The sequence below is a fragment of the Oreochromis aureus genome, linkage group 14 (genome assembly GCF_013358895.1).
Source record: "Oreochromis aureus strain Israel breed Guangdong linkage group 14, ZZ_aureus, whole genome shotgun sequence".
Taxonomy (NCBI): Eukaryota; Metazoa; Chordata; class Actinopteri; order Cichliformes; family Cichlidae; genus Oreochromis; species Oreochromis aureus.
This window is the reverse complement of record NC_052955.1, coordinates 1854944-1876899: the sequence shown is the minus strand read 5'-3', so window position 1 is coordinate 1876899 and position 21956 is coordinate 1854944. Positions and strand designations below refer to the sequence as shown.

General features: G+C 43.5%; 1 protein-coding gene across 1 annotated transcript; it reads left to right on the top strand.

The window, feature by feature from the left end:
* The first annotated feature begins 9058 nt into the window (after positions 1 to 9058).
* On the top strand, positions 9059 to 21042 carry LOC120432796 (collagen alpha-1(IV) chain-like). Its single transcript, XM_039597995.1, has 16 exons — positions 9059 to 9309; positions 12494 to 12550; positions 14150 to 14239; positions 14407 to 14451; positions 14911 to 14955; positions 15167 to 15229; positions 16302 to 16355; positions 16446 to 16472; positions 16564 to 16638; positions 16896 to 16958; positions 17041 to 17076; positions 19600 to 19647; positions 19783 to 19857; positions 20652 to 20696; positions 20829 to 20891; positions 20983 to 21042. Exons 1-16 carry the CDS (start codon positions 9223 to 9225, stop codon positions 21040 to 21042), a joined length of 933 nt encoding a protein of 310 aa, XP_039453929.1. The 5' UTR covers positions 9059 to 9222.
* The last annotated feature ends 914 nt before the right edge of the window (positions 21043 to 21956 follow it).

Sequence of the window (21956 nt, the reverse complement as noted above, 5' to 3'; positions counted from 1 at the left end):
CCCATGCTCCCCACATTCATGTTCTTTAGAGGATGCTGATGCTAAGAGCAGCAGCAGGTGTGTCTGGAGGTCAGCCAATCAGAGAGCTGTGTCTCTATAACTTGTCAGCCTTTTACTGCTCCCTGATTGGCTGCTATGACTATGATGTTGTATTTGTTGCAGGTGTTTAGATAAAGTTAGAAATGGGAAGCTTCTGTGATGCATGTTTAATGTGAAGAAAGTTGATCTAACAGCATAACGAGTTCCATCAGCTCTTGCTTTAGCGACACTGTCTGGACTGATGGTTTCAGTAACCTCCGCCTGCTACAGGCGCTAGCAGCACAAACAGCTGTTCGTGATGCTAGCAGCACAAACAGCTGTTCGTGATGCTAGCAGCACAAACAGCTGTTCGTGATGCTAGCAGCACAAACAGCGAGAAGGGTCTGGCTGCAGCCACTGGGGAGCGCCATATTACCTCCACAGTAGCCGGAAGCACGTGACCTCCACACCAACCGGAAACACGTGACCTCCACAGTATCCAGAAACACGCATGGATACCGTGGAAGACTTGCAAGTGGATCGCAAAGGTTGGGACAGACTCTTTCTTAAATAAATTTGCTGTTAGTAATTTCATAATTCTAGGAATCGTCTAGTTTGCTTACACTGATCATGTTGCCACTTTTTTGCGTTACAACAACATTCGTTCTTATTTTAATTTTTTTTTTCATCGTGCTTCATGGCAGAGAAGCACACAGCTATGTGTTTTCCTGGCCCTGGTTTAAGTAAGAGAGCTGGATTAACGGCTTCTGTGGGCGAGAAGAAGAAAAACAACACATTTTACATTAGAATATGATTTATTGTTGGTGTCAGAGATGCAAAATAACGAAGTACAAATACTTCAATACTGTACTTAAGTAGAATTTTCTGGTATCTTTACTTTACTGCTGTACTTTTTTGTGCCTACTGTATACTTCTTTATACTTCTCACATTTTAGCACGCGTATCTGTACTTTGTAATCCGTACATTTGTAAATCAGTCCCCCGCCCGCGTGCTTCGGACGCAAGTTTACTTCAAAATTTTGTACATAAATTATATGGCTTAAAACTTTCCTTTTGGCTTAAAACTTTCCTTTTTGCTAAAGCATATAGTTAGGGCTGGACCAGGTGACCCTGAATCCTCCCTTAGTTATGCTGCAATAGACGTAGAGCTGCCGGGGATTCCCATGATGCATTGAGTTTTTCCTTCCAGTCACCTTTCTCACTCACTATGTGCTAATAGACCTCTCTGCATCGAATCATATCTGTTATTAATCTCTGTCTCTCTTCCACAGCATGTCTTTCATCCTGTTTTCCTTCTCTCACCCCAACCAATCACAGCAGATGGCCCCGCCCTCCCTGAGCCTGGTTCTGCCGGAGGTTTCTTCCTGTTAAAAGGGAGTTTTCCTTCCCACTGTCGCCAAAGTGCTTGCTCATAGGGGTCATATGATTGTTGGGTTTTCTCTGTATTTATTATTGTGCTATCTACTGTACAATATAAAAGCGCCTTGAGGCGACTTTTGTTGTGATTTGGCGCTATATAAATAAAATTGAATTGAATTGAATTGAATATTTTAGAGCTGAATAAAGGTATAAGTCAATACTTATACCTTTATTCGATTATTTTTAAAGAGAGGTGTCTAAACTGTAGAAAGGAATATGTGTACTTTTGACACCTCTGGTTATCGTCAACACTGTAAATTTCGTCATAAACAGATTTATATATTTATCAATACTCCTATTCGCTATTCTATTCTGTACTGCATTTTATCGCCCAGACTTTAGTTAGCCTCTGTTCAATTGACTGTTATATGTCAATAGAAACATATTTCACAAATTAAAGTGTCTTGTAAATTATGGGTTGTTGGTTTTTTTTCAAGAATTTTCTTCCCAAATCTCTTACATGTTAACTGCAACTTGTTATTTCTGCTAAAACCTGAACTTACATGTGTATATGGTGTTTATCTGTTTTTCTCTCTGTTTTAGATGCACATATCAATCTGGCATTCAGGCTTAAAGCAGGATTGCAGGAATGCAACACGTGTTGCAGGGGACTCTTTCACTGCCCTCTGTGCCCCACTTTCAGCCCTACTGTCAGGGCAAAGATTGAGGAGCATCTAAGTGTGCATATAAAAAATGCTTTGCCTTTCAAAGGTATGTTTGTATTAAATATACTTAATAGTTATGAATATGCACTTCTGCAGTATCTTTGTTGACTTAAAAGTTGCTGTTCACATTGTACAGCAGCGCATTCATCAGCGAGAGAAAAAAGTGTGTTTTCATTAAATATTTTTTTCCTGTTCACCACATTTCCTGACAGCTCTTGTGATCCACACCATTTTGCTTTCATTATTGAGGATCGCTTGGATATTTTTGTTAATATGTACAATCTGATTGTTAGATAAACTGACTGCATTCTATACAACTACATTTAAATTACATGTTGTTGTTGTTTTTTTTTTTTCTCTCTCTTACAGACAAAATGATATGCCGGTGCACTTTCACTGCCCTGTCTGTAACATGACAGTCATACAGCGTGGGGATATGGCAAGGCAATTATTGTCATGTCAGCATTCAGCATTGCTCCCCACTGAACTCTGCGAGGAGCCCCGCCTCTCTCCCTCTGCACTCGCGTGGAGCCCCGCCTCTCTCCCTCTGCACTCTCGTGGAGCCCCATCTGCCTCTCGATGTCTCCAGCATCTAAACCATTTTCTGAATCTTCAGTAGAACATTCATGTGCTCTACCCTCTGTGCTAAATGAAACTGCGGCTTGTGGAAAGTCCTTGAAAATGAAACGCCCTCACTGTGGTCTTAGTCTTCTTAAAAAAAACTTTAAGGCTCACATGATGAGGAGGCATTCAAACAGATCAATAGATGTTTGCCTGGCCTGTCATCTGCAGTGCTTTTGTGTAGCAGGACTTCTTCCTCTTTGTTTTTCAGTTTGCAGAGGACATGGAGCTCTTTTTAAATGTGCTGACGAGCAGGGATTACGGGTCAATTTGATGTTTGACATGTAATGGACAGATGAAGGCTCTGGCTGTTTGTTTGTGTTTTTTATGTGTTGTTTGTTTTTCAGTGTACAGAATTCCAGTTAAACTTATTATAAAATGTTCACTTGTTTCCATGTCCATACTAATAGTAAAAAATGTAAATGTAACAGCATTGTTTATACTTGTAACTTCAGAGTAAAAAGCTTATTGTTGATATTAACATTAATATATTACCCTGTAATCAATAATATTTGTATACATTTTACGTATTAACCCTCTGGGCTCTATCCTGGCCATTTGGGGCCACTTCACTTTTTTTTGACTACTACACTGCAGTGGACCAAAAGAATGACACAGGTTTGATCTTAAGGATCTAATACTTGTGTGTGTTTGTGCATGACATTGCAATGCAAATATGTATTTGCAAGATAGACTGAAATAAATTATGACGCATCAAATATTGCACAGGCTGCAGTGAATTTCTGTTGATACGGGCTATTGAGCTTTGAGTTTCCCAGTCAAACTTAGCTTTGAAGCACCTGCTAAAAACTGTTTTACTCTTGTACATTTCATAACAAGACACCATAGCCAAAATATTAACTCTCAAAAAAAAATTCAAAGCTGCAGCTGCAGCACACACAGCAACAAACACTGTTAGTAAATGTGTCCTGGAGTTTATGCAGGTACAGAAAGTGCTGTTGCTGTAAGTAAGCCTAACAGCTTCCAGATCACTTATTTTTCTGGAAAGATGGTAGGAAGGGCATCACTGCTCATCTCTACAGTCTCTACAGTCTTGGAATACAAGCCTTTGTCCCATGAAACCACTTCACAGTAGTAGGAGTCCACTAAAACCTATAAATGAAGAGCGATCCTGGAAGAAATGGGGCGCACACTAGTGACCTCAACAATTGTAAGACAGCTTTGTCCCCGATGCTCAGATGAAAAAAAAGGAAGATTCATGAAAACATTAGGACTTTATCACCGTTTTATCTGAAAAGTTACTGGTAATATATAACCTAACTGGCTATAAAGAGTAAAAAATTTAGATACAATTTTGGTTTTGCTGAAAAGGACTGGTGCTAATTTAAAGAGTCACGTCGGTAAAAGTAGATAAATGTTTTAATAAATATACATTTTATAGCATTTTGTGAACATACACAAAAAGTGGCCATTTTTGGCAACGAACAAGCTGAGAGAGTTTTATATTTTTTGCTCTCCTTGAACAAAAATAACAGTGCATAATAATCAGTGTTGATGTTAATCAATTAGATGTCCCCGACTCTACTATTAATAACACAGCGGCCCCTCGTTTATCGCGAGTTACGTTCTAAAAATAACCCGCGGTAGGTGAAATCCACGAAGCAGCCAACTTTATTTTTTACAATTATTATAGATGTTAAGACTGTAAAACCCCCTCACTACACGCTTTATACACTTTTCTCAGACAGGCATGAACATTGTCAGTAGAAACATAAGTCCAGTATTATGGAATGAAACGTATCGTCGGCATTGTTGTGTTTGTTTGGGAGAAAACTTACAAACATACAGAGCAGCACAGAGTCACACTGCTAGCGATCGAAGATTTATGTAAATTCGACAAGCTAAACGCATTCTGTACTGTACAGCAGCGGACCCCAACCTTTTTTGCACCACGGACCAGTTTAATGTCAGACAATATTTTCACGGAGCGGCCTTTAAGGTGTGGCGGATAAATACAGCAAAATAAAATGATACAGACAAAAACTGTGGTATTTTGTAAATATAATAATAAACGTGAATTGAGCTGTGCGCCAACAACAATGACAGTGACATCCTCCTCTCTGCTTCTTAATGCTCTCTGGTCGCTATGGTAACGCGTAAATAGTTCTTTCAAATTAAGACACACAACTACAACCATACATTTCACACCGGAGCCTCAACTCTCGCGGCCCGGTACCAAACGACCGGTCCGTGGACCTGTTGGGGACCGCTGCTGTACAGGAGGCACGGGACTAGATTGATTGACAATGGTCTACAGCAATCAGAACGCACAACACGATGTGCTGTAAAAAATAGAATAAAAATCAGCGAAACAGCGAGTGTCGCGGAAGGTGCACCGCGTTATAGCGAGGGACCACTGTACAATAATTTCCAGTAGCACTGCTGATATTTGAAATGGTGAGTTTTGAGATTGTCTTCAAACAAATGCATTGTACCAGAAAAGGGTGTTTGAAGGATTGAAAATGTAAAAAGTAATGACTATTTTATACTTATGAAGAAAACTTTATGCAGAAAAAGTAGCAAAGATACAAATACAAAAAACATAACACATGGACACTTTTGGCCACGAACAAGCTAAGGGGATGGTGATTTTTTTAACAAACCCAGAGTGTTAAAAAACACTTAGAACCATTTTTATTTCTCAGCAGCATCAATAGTAACAAAAATACAATTTAGTTTTCGCTGTCAAAGTCGAGTTAACTGAAGTTACGTGTTTCCGGTTACTGTGGAGGTCACGTGTTTCCGGTTAGTGTGGAGGTCGCAATATGGCGCTCCCCAGTGGCTGCAGCCAGGTGCTCTTGCAAACAGCTGTTCAGTTTAAACTCTGTTCAGAAGTTTCATTCAAACGTTTCAAATGACAAAAACTGCAAAACGAAGCAGGAGAATAACAAAAAGTATCACCAGAAACTGAGAACGACCACAGACAGAAGGTTCATGGGACAGGGCCGAGGTGGAGCACACGACCAGAAAGGGAAAGGAAGCAAAGGGAGGAAGTAAACCTTCAAAGTAAAACAGGAAGTAACTAAAAGGCAGTTTGAAATGTCTTGAGCTGTGTCCCAAAACATAGGCTGCATCCTTCAGAGGCCGCATTTGAAGGCCGATTACGTCACAGCCAGGCGACGAAGGCCGTTCCAATTGGTCGACTCCTTCAAATGCAGCCGACAAATGCGTCCTTCATTTCCCCAAATTTGAAGGATGGGTCGGGTGTGTCCTTCGTGGCCCACCATATCCCAGAATTCATAGCGCGGCCCAGCCAATTCTAGTTTCCAACAATGGCGGCAGCTACTAAGTTTTAATATTACTCTTATTAATCTTTCTGGGTCACAAAATAAACTTTGAAGATATTTTCAGGCGATAATGTAGCTGTGTAAACTTCAAATATCTGCTCGGTTTATCAAGAGATCATATATTTGCAAAAGTGCTCCGACGTTTTCGGAGATACCTGTTACCCACCCACTCGATAGCAAGCCGGGGGGTTCAATGGTCACTCGAGCCGGCGAGAGCAGCGGACTCCCGGCTTCATCGCTTTCAGGCCCCGCTGTCTTTCGCTACTCAGGTTAAACATGATATATAAGTCACTCGGATAACTTAAAAATGTAATTGTTTGGCTTTTTTCGGTGTTTTATTTGTTCCGGAGTAAATCGGTTTGGCTGAGATCAAAGTTATTAGATTATTAGATTAAATAAAACTTTATTAATCCCTCGGGTGGGTTCCTCCGGGATTTTCACACAGCTGAATAAACGTCAAACAGAAAACTGATTAAACAGAAGTGTGAGACGGTCGAGAGTTTACGCCAGTGTCCTGTTATATTTTAGATAGCAAGGAGCAGACGGCCGAGTTTATTAAACTCCACGAGACAGCGGTGACGCAAATCTGAAGGCTAGACCGTCCAATTTCACAGCCCGGCACTTCCGGCCTTCTCGGTCTTCGAAGGACCCGGCCCACGTAGACCGCGAAGGCCGGGTCCTCAGGAGGATGCAGCCGACGTTTTGGGACACAGCTTTGGTGTGTGCTGCAGTTCAAAAATGAAAACTCAGACAGAGAAAAAGAGAAATTTACAGGTGTTTTCATTTTGTGATCATTTCTCAGCTCTTTGTATGAAACATGTGAAATAAGTGAAATCCAACAAACACAGAAGTGATGACCATCACATGACTGCGATTAGCCTGTCCAGTGATGCTAACCTCAGTGATTAGCTTTGAGCACACGGGTATTTTTCAAATCGCAGCCTCTTCTCTGCATTTGGGCGTTTGTCCAGACGTAAACTAAGTTTTGGATCACTGAAAACTGAGATTTTTAAAAACTCTGTTTTTGTGTTTACGTGTGGACGAGGAAAACAGAGATTTAGTCACGGAGCATCAAAGGTGTGCGACACGTTACTGTTTCACATCATTGTATTTCTACAGTGATACAGACAAAACACTACTGCTGTTAACCTCACACTCTTACATGCACACAGTTACTGTCCCTCTGTTTACAACGACTGCTTCTGTGCACCATCTTTGTTTATGCTTTCCCGCCCAGGCTTCTAGACTTCTGATTGGCCAATATTTCTACACAGTTAGGATTATATCACCACCTGTTGCTTTGGCATGTTCTTGACAGCGTTTCACTTTGTTTTTCAAGTTTACACGTGGACGGGATTTTAAAAAAAACAAAACAAAAACAGAAAATCTCTGTTTACAAAAATATCCTGTACATGTGGACGTAGAGGTCCGCTGCCATCTTTTACATACAGTCTATACACAAGTCCTGTTTTTGCACATACTGTAAAACAGAAATGTGTTTTAATATTTGATGGATTGTCTTTATGGTATTTTCAGTCTGATAAATTGAACTTGTGAAAGGAACAGCATGTTTAGGGAAAGTCCACTTCTGATTCTCCAGACTGGGTCCCTGAGGCTGAGCCCACAACCACCACCCGGGGAAGGTGGACCTGCCACAGCCGGGGCGAAATCTGCCTAAAGTAAACGATCTGGATCAGCCCCATCGATCCCTTCACAGCTACACGTTTTAAAGCACATGAATCAGCATCTGCGCCAAATCCGCTAATTTACAATTAACGCAGAAGCACGTGGACTTTAATGCTCATAGTGCGTCAGGAAGTATCCTCACCGAACTTCAAGTATAAATCACCACAGAGTAAAAGTACTCGAGTACTTCTCCTCATTAACGTTATTTACCTGGATGACGTGACCAGACATTCAGACTCTAATAGGCGGCTAATTAACAGCTGACTAACCATAATCAGCTGACGGTGATCGATCGGCAGCCCGATACCCAAACAAACGGTCACGTGAGTTTTCCTACCTGAAGCTGTCACTGTCCGGAGCTTCACGCGCTTTTCATGTCGCTGCAAACCTGAGCACAACTTCCCCAAGGGAGCGCACACACGAACAGCCCGCAGGTCAAGCTGCAGTGCACAGCAACAGCAGCACTTCCGGTATCCTGCGCCTGCGTGCGGTGCTGCTCCGTCCAGGTGTGTCGACAGCCTGCACGCTAACAGCCTGCTGACACACCTGAGCTTTCTCTCAAATGTCTTAACCCTGAAATTCGCGCCAGTTTAGCTCATTTATTATTCACGTGAGCTTTCTCGTGCACAGCTCGTGCACAATTAACCATTTTTATATTTTGCTTGTTGCACGTTATTGTATTTTGCACAACTCTGTTGCTTGTGAAGCTCGCACACAAGAATTTCACTCGCATGTACTGTACCAGTGTACCTGCACATGTGACGTGACAATAAAGGTGATTTGATTTGATTTGGAGTGCCTGTAGCTCCTCAGCTTCACCCTCAGGTGCTGCACTCGCAGCTCCTCCCCCCTCCTCGCACCTGAGGCTTTCTTGGGTTTGTGAAGCACTTGTTTCAGGTCTCCAGTCTTCCAGGCGTGTTGTCCTCAGAGCTGAGAGGATGCTGCCTCCGCATCAACCACACCTGCTCCTCCACCATCACAGGTCTTCTTCCTTCAGCATCACCTGTTTATTCACTGTCAGCTGATCCTGTGTGAACGTGCTCTTTAACCGCCACCTCCTTTCTTGTTTTTGGCCTTTCATCTGAGAGAAACCCTGAAATACAGTTTTTATGCTTTTCTTTTCTCTCATATTAATAAAACGCGTGATTTTTGTCTGAGAGCAGAAACCTTAAAATAAAAAAGCTTTCCCACTAGGAGCAAACTCAACCACCACGAAGAGTTCTTAGTAAAAGGATGGAGCTGTGACCAGGTTTGCGTCAGGGCCCAGGTTTTATTTTGAAGGTCACGGCGGAAGTCTCGTGCTGAGTGTGACTGTTTTGGCGTGCCGTGTCATCGGGCTGAGCTTGCATCCGAGAGCAGCTGCTGTGTCCGGGCTCCGGCAGGTGCGAGGACCCTCTGAACTGAAGCGGACCTGAGCACAATCCGGGACCCGAGCCGAGCCGAGCCGAGCCGTCGCGGCTGGAGGCAGTTGCCCGCCCGCCTGCATGGAGCCTCCGGCCGCCCGGAGGCGCAGGATCCTCCCGCTGCTGGTTCTCTGGAGCTGCCTGAGCGCTGCCGTGCACGGAGAGAAGGTGAGTGACCTTCACCCAGGTGACCAGGCTCACCTGCTGCTCAGTACTCTGCCGACAGACGTCACGCGGTCAGAGACAGGTGTGGGTGACGTCAGAGTTTTTCCAAAGTTTTTAATAACAAAAAACCCTACTATGATGATGATTATTGTTATTACTATTATTATTATTATTGGTGTTGATATAATATATTTGTTATATAATCAGGTGGAGCAACCCTGAAGGCCACCTTCAGTTCACACACACTGAGTTTTTAACCTGAGTGTCAGCCTGCACTCACACACTGCACAGCTGTATCACACCTGCACAGATACCTGCTAATCACAGTTCAGTAACATCCAAATAAAATCAAACTTCACCAAAGCTTTCGCTCAGCCTTCCTGGACGGTCTGTTACTATAGTAACCTCACAGCAGCCGCTTATTAGTCATTAAAAGGCTCCAAAAGGGTCCAGGGGTCCAGTTCGGGTAAAGCCTAGCAGCACCACCTGTCACCATCCACCTGTCAGTCAAAGAGGCCACGCCCCTAATAATGCAAACTTTAAGCTTTAACACAATCTAACCAGGTGAGTTATGGAACAGTATGTGGTTACAGACTTATTAGTGACGTTAATTATCAGTCAGTTTACTGATGATGATCAATGAGAGTTATTAGAAATGACAAGACTCTCTGTCGCTCACCTGCTCAGGTACTAACAGTAACCCTGCAGGAGGTTGAGCTGCACAAGTTTCCTTTTTCTGTTTATTGCGGATATCAAAGAATCTACAAAGAATGTCAGACAGGAAATAAAAGCCGTCTGTCTGTGTGGAGTCAGACGTCCTAAACCAACAGACAGAAACCCGACTGTCCGTCTGTCTGTTTTCTGTTTCACCCTTTTGTCTTCATCTGGTGTTATTACTGACCCGAGTATACGCACTCACACACACACACACATACTCACACAGTGATGTGTTGAGCCGAAAGCACCATGTGACACTGTGGCGCTCCCTCTGTGTAGCCGTCATGGCCGTGCAGTCGGCCTTCAACAACACTGAGACAGATTCTAAAGAATCCCCTGATTCTGAGCGCGGTGCTGTTGTAGCACCGAACTGTTGCTGCAAGTTTCCTCCTAAATATTCGATGAAGCACGATAGAGCGGTGTTATTGCGCTTAAGAACATCTCAGGCAGGTGTAGTTACAGAGCGGCCCCCGAGGGCTGAGGTGCACAGTGCCATGAACATCGCCGGCGCTCTCTTGATTCAGTAACTGCAGCGTTGCAAACCTCCTCTGGCATCAACATCAGCTCATAAGCTGTCTGCCGGGAGCTTCATGAGCTTGGCTGGTTGAGCAGCTCCTGCAGGTGTAACATCCTGGACTTGTATCCATATAGTGCAGCAAAGACCTGGATCTTGGAGCAGGCCGTCACCAGCCACCAGTCCAGATGAACCACTGCAGACAAAGAAGAGCAGATAATGCTCTGGCACACCTACCAGCCTGTTGGCTTCAGCTCAGGGGCGTAATTTCCAGGGGGGTTAGGGGGGTTATGACCCCTACAATGATCAGACCCAACAAATATTACCACCCCCCCCCAATAAAATTATGAATTATCTTACATAAATAGGCTGTTGACTTTCTTTACTCATTTCAGGTATTACCAGCAAAATAGTTGCATGTTTAATCATCTGGGAATTTACCCAGATTTATTTATTTAGACAGAGATCTTGACCCCCCAATGTTCAGCACAAAGTTACGCCGATGCTTCAGCTGGATCAGGAATGCTCAACAACCCTCAGCCCTGACGAGTCGTTTGTTGAATTTGGCTAATGCTAACACGATTAACATTATTTGATTGGAAGCCAAACAGCCATGTTGGCCTACTTCAATATCACGCTGGATCTGAGCCAGCAGCAGCAGGACTGCAGCTCCCGATGCTGCAAAAAGGCTGTCAGTCACACATTAGTGACATGTCACATGGTCAGGTGTGCCCTGATATTTTGATTTCCCACAGGTACAAAACCTTTGAAAGCCGCTGCTGTAAGCGAATCGCAGGGAACAGAGAGAAACTTGGCCCTGACCTGAGAACTACCTCGGACCGTTACAGGAAGCGGGTCGCGTTAGAGTTAGCCAACACGTTTCTCAAAGCGCTTCTTTATTCTGTTTCAGACACGTGCATCAGACATACAAAGCAGCGACGCTGGGCCACGTGACCCCGATATTGCTGCCACGATAAAATCACGGAGGAAAATCTTCCTGAAGCGCGCAAAAAGAAATCAGTCAGATTACCTGTGAACGTCTGTCAGTCTGCCGTGATAAGACCGTACAGGTGGTTCGGGTTCACCTGACTCAAAATGAAAATAATCTGATATATTTTCAGACACTTAGTCTGCAGCTCTGCGTCTGATCACGGCGCTACAGGACGTTACCCACCATCCCCTGCTCCAGAACGTGTCGAGGCACCTCGTATGGAGGCAGTCTTGTAGATGTGAGACAGGAATGAAAGATAAGATGATATCAGAGCTCCCCCCTGCTGTCTGCTAGTTCGGTTTATCACAGGAAGACCACAGTTACACCTGCAGGTTACATGAAGGTGTTTGGGTTTAACCCCACAAAAATATGTCTGACTGATAAAGAATCAGGCGGGACATGCTCAGCAGAAAGACAAAGGCTTCAACCCGAGTTTAAGGTCAGGCCAGACTAAACGATGCCGAGCTGCAGGACACATGATGGAGATGTTCCTGAGTGTGTGAGTCACTCAGGAATCACTGCAGACAAATCAAGACGGTGACATCACAGGTGATGGGTTTGGCTGCAGGTGTGACGACATTCTTAAAGAAGTCACACCTGCACTTTATAATACGGCTGTTCACCCTGTTATTAGATTATTACCTATAAATACTCACTGGAATACAAGCTGGTAACAAGAAGAAACACAAGGCTGTGACAACATTTTATGTAGTATTAGAAGTATAACTGAAAGAAGAGATGGTTACATTGTAAGTAGTTTAAAGTACTGAGTAATTTTTTTTTTTATATATACGTAATATTTCCCCTTTCTTACCCTGTAAGTACGCTTGCTCTGTATTATGGAGTCGACTAACTTTGCCTAACAGTGACTGTGAAAGAAAAACCGCAGGCCTGCAGATTCTCATGGTAGGAAATAAAGATCAGGCCTTCAAACATCGTCAGTTACTCCTCTCATCTCTGTGCAGGCGTGCCACTGCAGCGGGAAGTCTTTGTGTCACTGCGATGGGGTCAAAGGTCAGAAGGTAAGGTCTCCACCTGAACACACTGACACAGAACCAGGACCAGAATCGGTCCTGGTTCTGCAGCCGCAGCTCTCTTGTGTTTCTGCCACATGCAATTTAAATGAAGGTGTTACTGAAGTGCATTAAGGAGGTTTAGCTGTTTTTACACTGAGGCTCACAGGTAACATGTGACCGACCAGCAGGTGTCCAGCTGAGGGCTCTGCTCTCATGGTCTCGTGGCAGATTAACTCGAACTCAAGTCCAAACTGTTTAACCTTGAATGATGACCAACAAACTGAAGGACGCCGTCACTAGGCTGAAAACCTAAAAGAATCCAGTCAGAGAAACTCTAAGAACAATGAGCGCTCTGAGCAGCAACACCAGAAGATCTGGAAGACGACAGAAGGGATGCAAAACAAAGTGCACAAGGTACAGAAAAGATGGCCACGCCAGTCAGCTGAACCTGGAGCAGCCTTTCAGTTACTGAAGGCCGACAGCCACAAACACGCTGTAGCTGCAGTTGCTGCAGGACCTGCAGAGCAGCTCAGGAAGCAGCATGTGTTGATGTCTGCGGGTTCGTCAGGCCGTCACTGCAGGTGTTAGAAACAGTACAGATATCTACAATGTAAACGTTTAGATATAAACTTTATATACTGTATATAGATATAAAGTTTGATCTAAAGTGGCCATACACACTTACAATAAATCCACACCTGAGCACACACCTGTCATATTTAATCATTTTATGCTGACCAGTCTGACGGGTCTTAGATCTACGTCCCTGCTGGTTTTTGCAGGTCTGAAGTGGCTTCAATTTTCATCTTTAGTGAAGTTTTGTCTGTTGTTACCAGCCAATGAGTGCAGCTCGCTCTGTGGTTTTTATATTCCAGCTGCGTGCCACGCCCCCTTTTCAGTGTCCATGTTAAAACGACCTGCAGATATGACACACCTGTGCATCCTCTAGCGGCCTCCTCTCTCCTCCGGATGCATTTTGGAAACCGGGACATTCCCCATCATGGAGCGCCGATGTCAGAGTCACAGAGGAGGCGTTGGCCAATCACTGATGAATATCTTGCAGTAGCCCCTCCCTCTGATAACAGTATTTTGCAGTGTTTTTTATTTTGGAGGAAAATAGAGTGGAGCTGATGGATGTGCCAGGTGATGAAGGCCTGCTGATGTGGTCTCTGATCCTCTGATGTGATCAGATTTACTAATTCCAGCTCAGATCAGGTTGTTTTTCATGATTTTGTGATTTCGCCTGAAACAAACTTTTCAGTTTTTGCTGCTTTAAATGGCGTCAAGTCTTCTGTCTCCGAGCTCACAAGAGCGTGCAGGTCTGAGCCGGGCTGCAGGGAACTCTGCGGTCCTTTGTGTCTCATGCACCTGAGACCACCCAGGTGTGAGCTCTGTGATTGCAGGTGTGTTCATGAGGAGAAAGAAAGAAAGGCCGGTTCCTCTCTGCCAAGCGTGAAATGTCCCTTTGTTATGCCCGGCACCAGAGTGCCTCGAGGCCACAAACAGGAAGACTGAGACGCCTGGATCGACCCGAGATGAGCTCTCTGCTGCCCCTCTGTGGACAGCAGGTGAGCTGCCTTACCTGAACTCTGATTCTGTCAACAGGGTGAAAAAGGTTACCCCGGGGAAACTGGGCTTCCTGGAAACGTTGGTTATCCTGGAAATGAGGGCGATCAGGGCAAACTAGGAGAAAAGGTAACAGACATCCCCTTCTTCTTTTTATTGTTATTATTATTATTATTATTGTCATATCGAGTCCCTGCACAATCCTCTTTATACTTGTTTTTATTATATTACATTTTATTACAAAGTTTCTTTTTAAATGGAAATCCCATCATTAAACATCTTCTTCTTTTGCTCAGGGTGAACCAGGACCTGCAGGAAGCCCGGGTCTGAAGGGTGCCCGGGTATGACGGCCTTTACCATTTATCCCAGTGAACCTTTCCTGTTTTGGCTGCTTCCACGTCAGTGTTTTAGATGAGACCGTATTTGGATGAAAACTCAGTTATCGGATAAAACAAGCTGACACATATGCTAATGCTAATTAGAGCTCACAACCATCCAGATAAATGCTCAAACTTCACCTAAGCTCTCGCTCCGCCTTCGTGGACGGTCTGTTACTATAGTAACCTCACAGCAGCCGAGTTATTGGTCACATGATGTCATTAAAAATGCTCCAATAGGCTCCAACAGCACAAACACGGCCCAGAGGTCCAGTTCAGGTGAAGCCTGCTGGCAGCTAGTAGTGGGGGCGGGGGTCGTTTTGATTTTTTTAAGCCTTAATTTTCCCTGATTTTAGCATCATCTGAGACACATTTACCAAAAAATGTCTTGCTGACGTTGTTCTGAACTTCTCAAACCTACAGGGTTTGGCGGGAGAACCAGGTTTCCCAGGAGCTCCAGGACTGCCGGTACGGACGCTCACCATACACAGAGAACACATTAAATATACAGCACAGTAGACTGTAGGCTCCATATCTATTAGATCCTAATACGTATGGAAGTAACATGAAGAATATGTAAGAAAAAAAGACGTTCTTTGGTGTTTTTTTTTAAAAACACATAATGATAATAAAGTTTAACTTAACATTTAATACATTTCTGGATGCATTTATTTCTCAGGGACTGCCTGGACACGAAGGACCGATTGGTCGACCAGGAATCCCAGGATGCAACGGGACGAAGGTAGAAATCATGGCTTGGCAGAAGGCAGATTGAATAATCTTTTTTTCTCTCATCTCTGGAGTTTTATATTCCTCTCTTCTTGTGCTCGCCGATTGATGTATAGCCGTCTGAGCCTCACGCTCTCATCCCTGCAGCTAGTTATAGACCAGCTGTGGAAAAACTTGCAAAATGTAAATAAAAACTGAAAACTGTGATCTGCAAATGTTACAGACGCACTTTTTATTCACAACAGAGCAAAAAAAACATATAAAATGTTTAAACTAAGACAATTTAGCATTTTCATTTTGAATTTGTCTCAAAAAGGCAATACAAGTCCGTCACAGTCGCTGATGCTAAAATGAAACAGCTGGAGGGATAACAGGCAAAAAAGAACGTTTTGTAGATGCAGAGGTGCACCAATCTGCAAAAAACTAGATCTGCAAACTATTTCACAATGTTTAAATGTCAATGAAAACAATGATGCAGATGTGAAATATCTCGTCAACAAAACATTAAAAGATTCTAAGGCTGAAAATCAGTGTTGGATGTGTGTGATCGTCAGGCCTTTACGCAGCACGGCATTAACAGCAGACATGATTCTGTGAATCTGGAAATTAGTGTACGCACTCAGAAACGCTTCCAGAAATCACCCCGCCATCCACACATGCAGGTTAAAGCTGCAGAAAAGAAGCCACAGTGACCATGATTAATCCTGTGGTGGCTTATTATAAACACATAAACTGGCTTACCCAGTATGTACAAGGCTTTTATTCTGAAACTTTTACAGGAACTTGTCAACAATTTAATTGAATTTTTTCATCTTTTTGACAAGCTGTTTAAAAAGCTAGTTACATCAATAACACTGCGCAGGGAGATATACTTGTGTATCATCTGCATAGAAATCTAGAGTCACGATCATTTTGAACCACACATATTTAAGTGTCCAGCTGTCAGCAACTATCAAGGACTTTCAGGTTTTCCAAAGCTTTCCAGGTTGTGACCAGCATCAAAGCCAGTTTCGGAGAGAGTGTTTCCTATCAAAATGAATCATCCGATCGCACCCACACACACAAATGTGACTCATGTCTTTCAGGGGGATGCTGGTTTTCCAGGGCATCCTGGACTTCCTGGACCCGCAGGCAGGCAGGTGAGTCACTTTCTGTCTATAAAACAGTTAAAAATAGGCTAAGCTAACTCAGTGTGGGAAGCTATAGCTGTGAGTGTTCATGTGTTTCAGGGGCGTGATGGTCCTCGAGGCATGAAGGTAAGCATGGACACCTGAATGCTGTAATGAAGATGGCTGATTTGATCTGTGATGGTTTCTTTTAACAAATGTTCCTCTGATTCTGTTTCAGGGAGAGACGAGAGTGTTCCCCGAGACTCAGGATATAAAAGGAGCACGAGGTCCACCAGGACCAAAAGGCGCCACGGTCAGATATTTGATTTTTCTGAAATAAAGAAAAAAACTCAAGTGAGGTTCGTCGTTTTCCAAAGGAATGTCTCCACCAAACCCTTTAGACTGTTCAAAATGATCAACCAATCAGTTGAATGCTGATTGGTTCACAGACTGGACCAAATTCTGTTAAATCTTGAGATGCTTTCTATTATGAGCAGTTGTAAAATTATCATCAGATTAGCTGGTATAAAGTTTGCTCTGACTGGCTGCTGAACTGTTTTTGTGTTCCAGGGGCTCAGTGGGGATCCAGGTGAACCGGGCCTGACAGGATCACCGGGATTCTCTGGATTTCCTGTATGCTTTGGACATCCACCTTATTCAAACATTAATTGCACTCAGTAGTTCAGTGAGCTGACATCTCATGTTTTTTTTCCAGGGAATTCCAGGTCTTCCAGGGTTGAGAGGAGAAAAGGTTAGTGGGGTAACACAGTAAACTGACCTAGGAGCAGTTTGTGATTCAGAAAAACTATTCAATTCAATTCAATTTTATTTAAACAGCGCCAAATCACAACAAAAGTCGCCTCAAGGCGCTTCATAGGTACAGAGAAAACCCCAACAATCATATGACCCCCATGAGCAAGCACTTTGGCGACAGTGGGAAGGAAAAACTCCCTTTTAACAGGAAGAAACCTCCAGCAGAACCAGGCTCAGGGAGGGGCGGGGCCATCTGCTGCAACCGGTTGGGGTGAGAGAAGGAAGACAGGATAAAGACATGCTGTGGAAGAGAGACAGAGATTAATAACAGATATGATTCAATGCAGAGAGGTCTGTTAACACATAGTGAGTGAGAAAGGTTTAAGACCTTGTATGTGAGGAGCAGGATTTTGAATTCAATTCTGGATTTAACAGGAAGCCAATGAAGGGAAGCCAAAACAGGAGAAATATGCTCTCTCTTTCTAGTCCCTGTCAGGACTCTTGCTGCAGCATCTTGGATTAGCTGAAGGCTTTTCAGGGAGTTTTAGGACATCCTGATAATAAAGAATTACAGTAGTCCAGCCTGGAAGTAATAAATGCATGAACTAGTTTTTCAGCATCACTCTGAGACAGGATATTTCTAACTTTAGAGATGTTGCACAAATGGAAGAAAGCAGTCTTACATATTTGTTTAATATGTGCGTTGAAGGACATGTCCTGGTCAAAAATGACTCCAAGGTTCCTCACAGCATTACTGGAGGCCAAGGTAATGCCATCCAGAGTAAGAATCTGCTTAGATACCATATTTCTAAGATTTTCAGGACCGAGTACAATAACCTCAGTTTGATCTGAATTAAGAAGCAGAAAGTTAGCGGCCATCCAGGTCTTTATGTCTTTAAGACATTCCTGCAGTTTAACTAATTGGTGTGTGTTACCTGGCTTCATGGACAGATAGAGCTGCGTGTCATCTGCATAGCAGTGAAAATGTATGCTATGTCTTCTAATGATGCTGCCTAAGGGAAGCATGTATAATGTAAACAGAACTGGTCCTAGCACTGAACCCTGTGGAACACCATAATTGACCTTAGTGTGTGAAGAGGACTCTCCATTTACATGCACAAACTGGAGTCTATTAGATAGATATGATACAAACCACTGCAGTGCAGTACCTGTAATACCTACAGCATGTTCTAATCGCTCTAATAGGATATTATGGTCAACAGTATCGAACGCTGCACTGAGGTCTAGCAGGACAAGCACAGAGATGAGTCCACTGTCAGAGGCCATAAGAAGATCATTTGTAACCTTCACTAAAGCTGTTTCTGTGCTGTGATGAGCTCTGAAACCTGACTGAAACTCTTCAAATAAGCCATTCCTCTGCAGATGATCTGTTAGCTGTTTGACAACTACTCTTTCAAGGATTTTGATATGAAAGGAAGGTTGGAGATTGGCCTATAATTAGCTAAGACAGCTGGGTCTAGAGATGCTTTTTAAGTAAAGGTTTAACTACAGCCAGCTTGAAGGCCTGTGGTACATAGCCGATTATTAGAGATAGGTTGATCATATTTAAGATTGAAGAATTAATTAATGGCAGGACTTCTTTGAGCAGTTTTGTAGGAATGGGGTCTAAAAGACACGTTGATGGTTTGGAGGAAGTAATTATTGAAGTTAACTCAGAAAGATCAATTGGAGAAAAGAGTCTAACTTAACATCGATGGTACTAAAAGTAGCTGTAGATAATATTACATCTGTGGGATGATTATTGGTAATTTTTCTCTAATGATAAAAATTTTATTTGTGAAGAAGTTCATGAAGTCATTACTAGTTAACGTTAAAGGGATTGTTGGCTCAGTAGAGCTCTGACTGTTTGTCAGCCTGGCTACAGTGCTGAAGAGAAACCTGGGGTTGTTCTTATTTTCTTCAATCAGTGATGAATAGTAAGATGTTCTGGCTTTGCGGAGGGCTTTCTTATAAAGCAGCAAACTATTTCTCCAGGCTAAATGATGATCCTCTAAATTTGTGACACGCCATTTCCTCTCCAGCTTACGAGTTATCTGCTTTAGGCTAAGAATTATACCACGGAGTCAGGTACTTCTGATTTGAGGCCTTAGTTTTCACAGGAGCTACAGTATCCAGAGTCGTACGTAGTGAGGAGGTAAAATTATTAACAAGATAATCGACCTCTGTTGGAGTAGCGTTCAGATAGCTGCTCTGCTCTATGTTGGTACAGGGCATTGAAGATGATAACAGTGGGTGGATTATATTCTTAAAATAAGTTACAGCACTTTCAGAAAGACATCTACTGTGATAAAGTCTACTCCCCACTGCTGTGTAATCAATTATTGTAAATGTAAATGTTATCAGGAAATGATAGCCAAGTATGTAAGAAAAAACGATTTCTTACATACTTGGCTTGACGTCAGGATTCGGTTTTAGTTTCGTTTTTGTTTTTTGGGAGAAGCTGCTGTCATATGTTAACGCGGAAACCATAAAGTAACTTCTGTCTCTGTTTTTGGTTCAGGGTCAGGAAGGTCCCAGTCCAGTGATCCCAGGTCCACGAGGACTGAAGGTGGGGATAGGAGTATGGTCTATATTTACAAACTACGACATGCTCTGATTTTATACTGTGTCTAACCTGTGAAACACCATCCTCTTCATCACCATCCCTTTCACCTTCACCACCATCAGCTGTGTTTGGTTTTAGGGTGACCGGGGACCTCCAGGAGTTCCTGGGCCAAAAGGAATCAAACTGTATGCTGAGGGACCCAAAGAGCTGAAGGTCTGTTTGTCTCTCTGTCTATCACTCTGTCGCGCCGTCTGTCACACTGTCTGTCTGTCAGGCAATCTGCCTGTCGGTCTGTCTGTCTGTCTGTCAGTCAGTCTGTCGCTCTGTCGCTCTATCTGTTAGTCAATCTGTCTGTCTGTCTGTCTGTCACTCATTCTGTCTTTCTGTCACTCTGTCTGTCGCTCTGTCTGTCTGTTGCTCTGTGGGTCTGTCAGTCAATCTGTTGTCTGTATGTCTGTCGGTCTGTCAATCCGTCACTCTGTCTGTCGATCTGTCACTCTGTCTGTCGATCTGTCAGTCTGTCAGTCAATCTGTCGCTCTGTATGTCGGTCTGTCGGTCTGACAATCTGTCGCTCTGTCTGTCGATCTGTCAGTCTGTCTGTCAATCTGTCGCTCTGTATGTCGGTCTGTCTGTTTGTTGGTCTGTCTGTCTGTCTGTCAATCTGTCGCTCTGTCTGTTTGTTGGTCTGTCTGTCGGTCTGTCAATCCGTCGCTCTCTCTGTCTGTCTCTCTGTCTTTCTGTCTGTCGCTCTGTCTGTCTGTCAGTCTGTTGCTCTGTCGCTCTGTGGGTCTGTCTGTCAATCTGTCGCTCTGTCTGTCTGTTGGTCTGTCTGTCACTCTGTCGCTCTGTCTGTCGGTCTGTCTGTCGGTCTGTCAATCTGTCGCACTGTCTGTCTGTCGCTCTGTCTTTGTGTGTGTCGCTGTGTCTTTCTGTCTGTCGCTCTGTCGCTCTGTCAGTCACTTTGTCAGTTTCTCTTGGGTTTCTCTGATGTGCTTTTGTTTTACAGGGAGAACCAGGTGACAGTGGAGAAAAAGGTTGTCCTGGTCGTCGCGTAAGTGTCAAATTGTTGGCCTGGGCGAATCATAAACTTTTTTTCTTTTTTTTTTAAAGTCAAAAAAACTACGAATTATTATTCTGTGAATTTTTATTTTTAAGTGATGAGCGCTTTTGTTTTCTCCTCCAGGGTAAACCTGGGAGGTTGGGAATTAAAGGAGAGAAGGGGGAGAAAGGTGACACTGGCTCCCTGGTAGGAACAAGAAAGACATGTAGTCCCGCCTTCAATATTAAGTCACGTTTCTTTATACGAATCTAAAACCTGGAACACATTTGTGTTTCAGGGTAAACCAGGGAAGGATGGACTCCGTGGAGAGTTTGGAGAACAGGTAACCACCTGCTGAGTCAGTTTGTTTTTAACATTTGGCCCACTTAAATATTAAATCCGAATACTTTGTTAGTCACTGAGGAAATGATGTGGTCACTGTAACTTAAACTAAATTAATTAACAAAACATATTACAAAGTTACAAAGTACAACAATGAAGCTCTGGTATATACAAACAGGCCAATTATAAATATCCCAGTATATAACACAAATTTATATATATGGTTGAAATTAAGGACAACATCCGCCTCTCCAACACCACCCTAAGAAAGTCCAGCTCTATCCCCACAACATTACTGGCCTTGTGATCAGTTTATTGAGTCTGTTGGTATCTGTGACCCTCAACCTGCTGCCCCAGCATGCAACAGCAAAGAGGATAGCACTGACCACAACAGACTCATAGAAAATCCTGAGTATTTTCCAACAGATGTTGAAGGACCTCAGAGACGACTCTCGCCCTTCCTGTAGGGGACAGTGGTGTTTTTAACTCAGTCCAGGTTATTGTGTCTTTGTACTCTGATGTGTTTATAGTCCTCCACAACGTCCACTTTGGCCCCCTGGACTGAAACAGGGATCACAGGTTTCTAGACGCCTTTGGAGCAGAAGATCGCAAGTTCGATTCCTGCCTGGGGCGTCTGTATCCAGTAAGGGTCCTAAGGCTAGACCCCCTATGCTAAGTGAGCCTACCGCAGACATGAGCGAGACAGATAAATATGAAGGCATGCCGGCTCGGACGTCGCCCGGATCAACAAGGTCCGCGTCAGGTGTTGAGGTATCAGGGCACCCTGACGAGAAGTGGGCTACTGGAACAAGAAGGCATCGGTGGGCAAGAGACGAAAACAGGGCGTTGTTGGAATGCTACTACGCAAGTAACCCTGGCGGAAGGGGTTACATGAATAGGATGAGGGACCTATGGATTCTTCGATAGGAG

Excerpts from the sequence above, each read along its gene's own strand:
- LOC120432796 (XM_039597995.1), top strand. The coding sequence starts at position 9,223 with ATGGAGCCTCCGGCCGCCCGGAGGCGCAGGATCCTCCCGCTGCTGGTT. Across the intron at positions 16,959-17,040 it reads CGGGATTCTCTGGATTTCCT|GGAATTCCAGGTCTTCCAGG; the intron begins GTATGCTTTGGA and ends TTTTTTTTCCAG. Across the intron at positions 20,892-20,982 it reads AAGGTGACACTGGCTCCCTG|GGTAAACCAGGGAAGGATGG; the intron begins GTAGGAACAAGA and ends TTTGTGTTTCAG.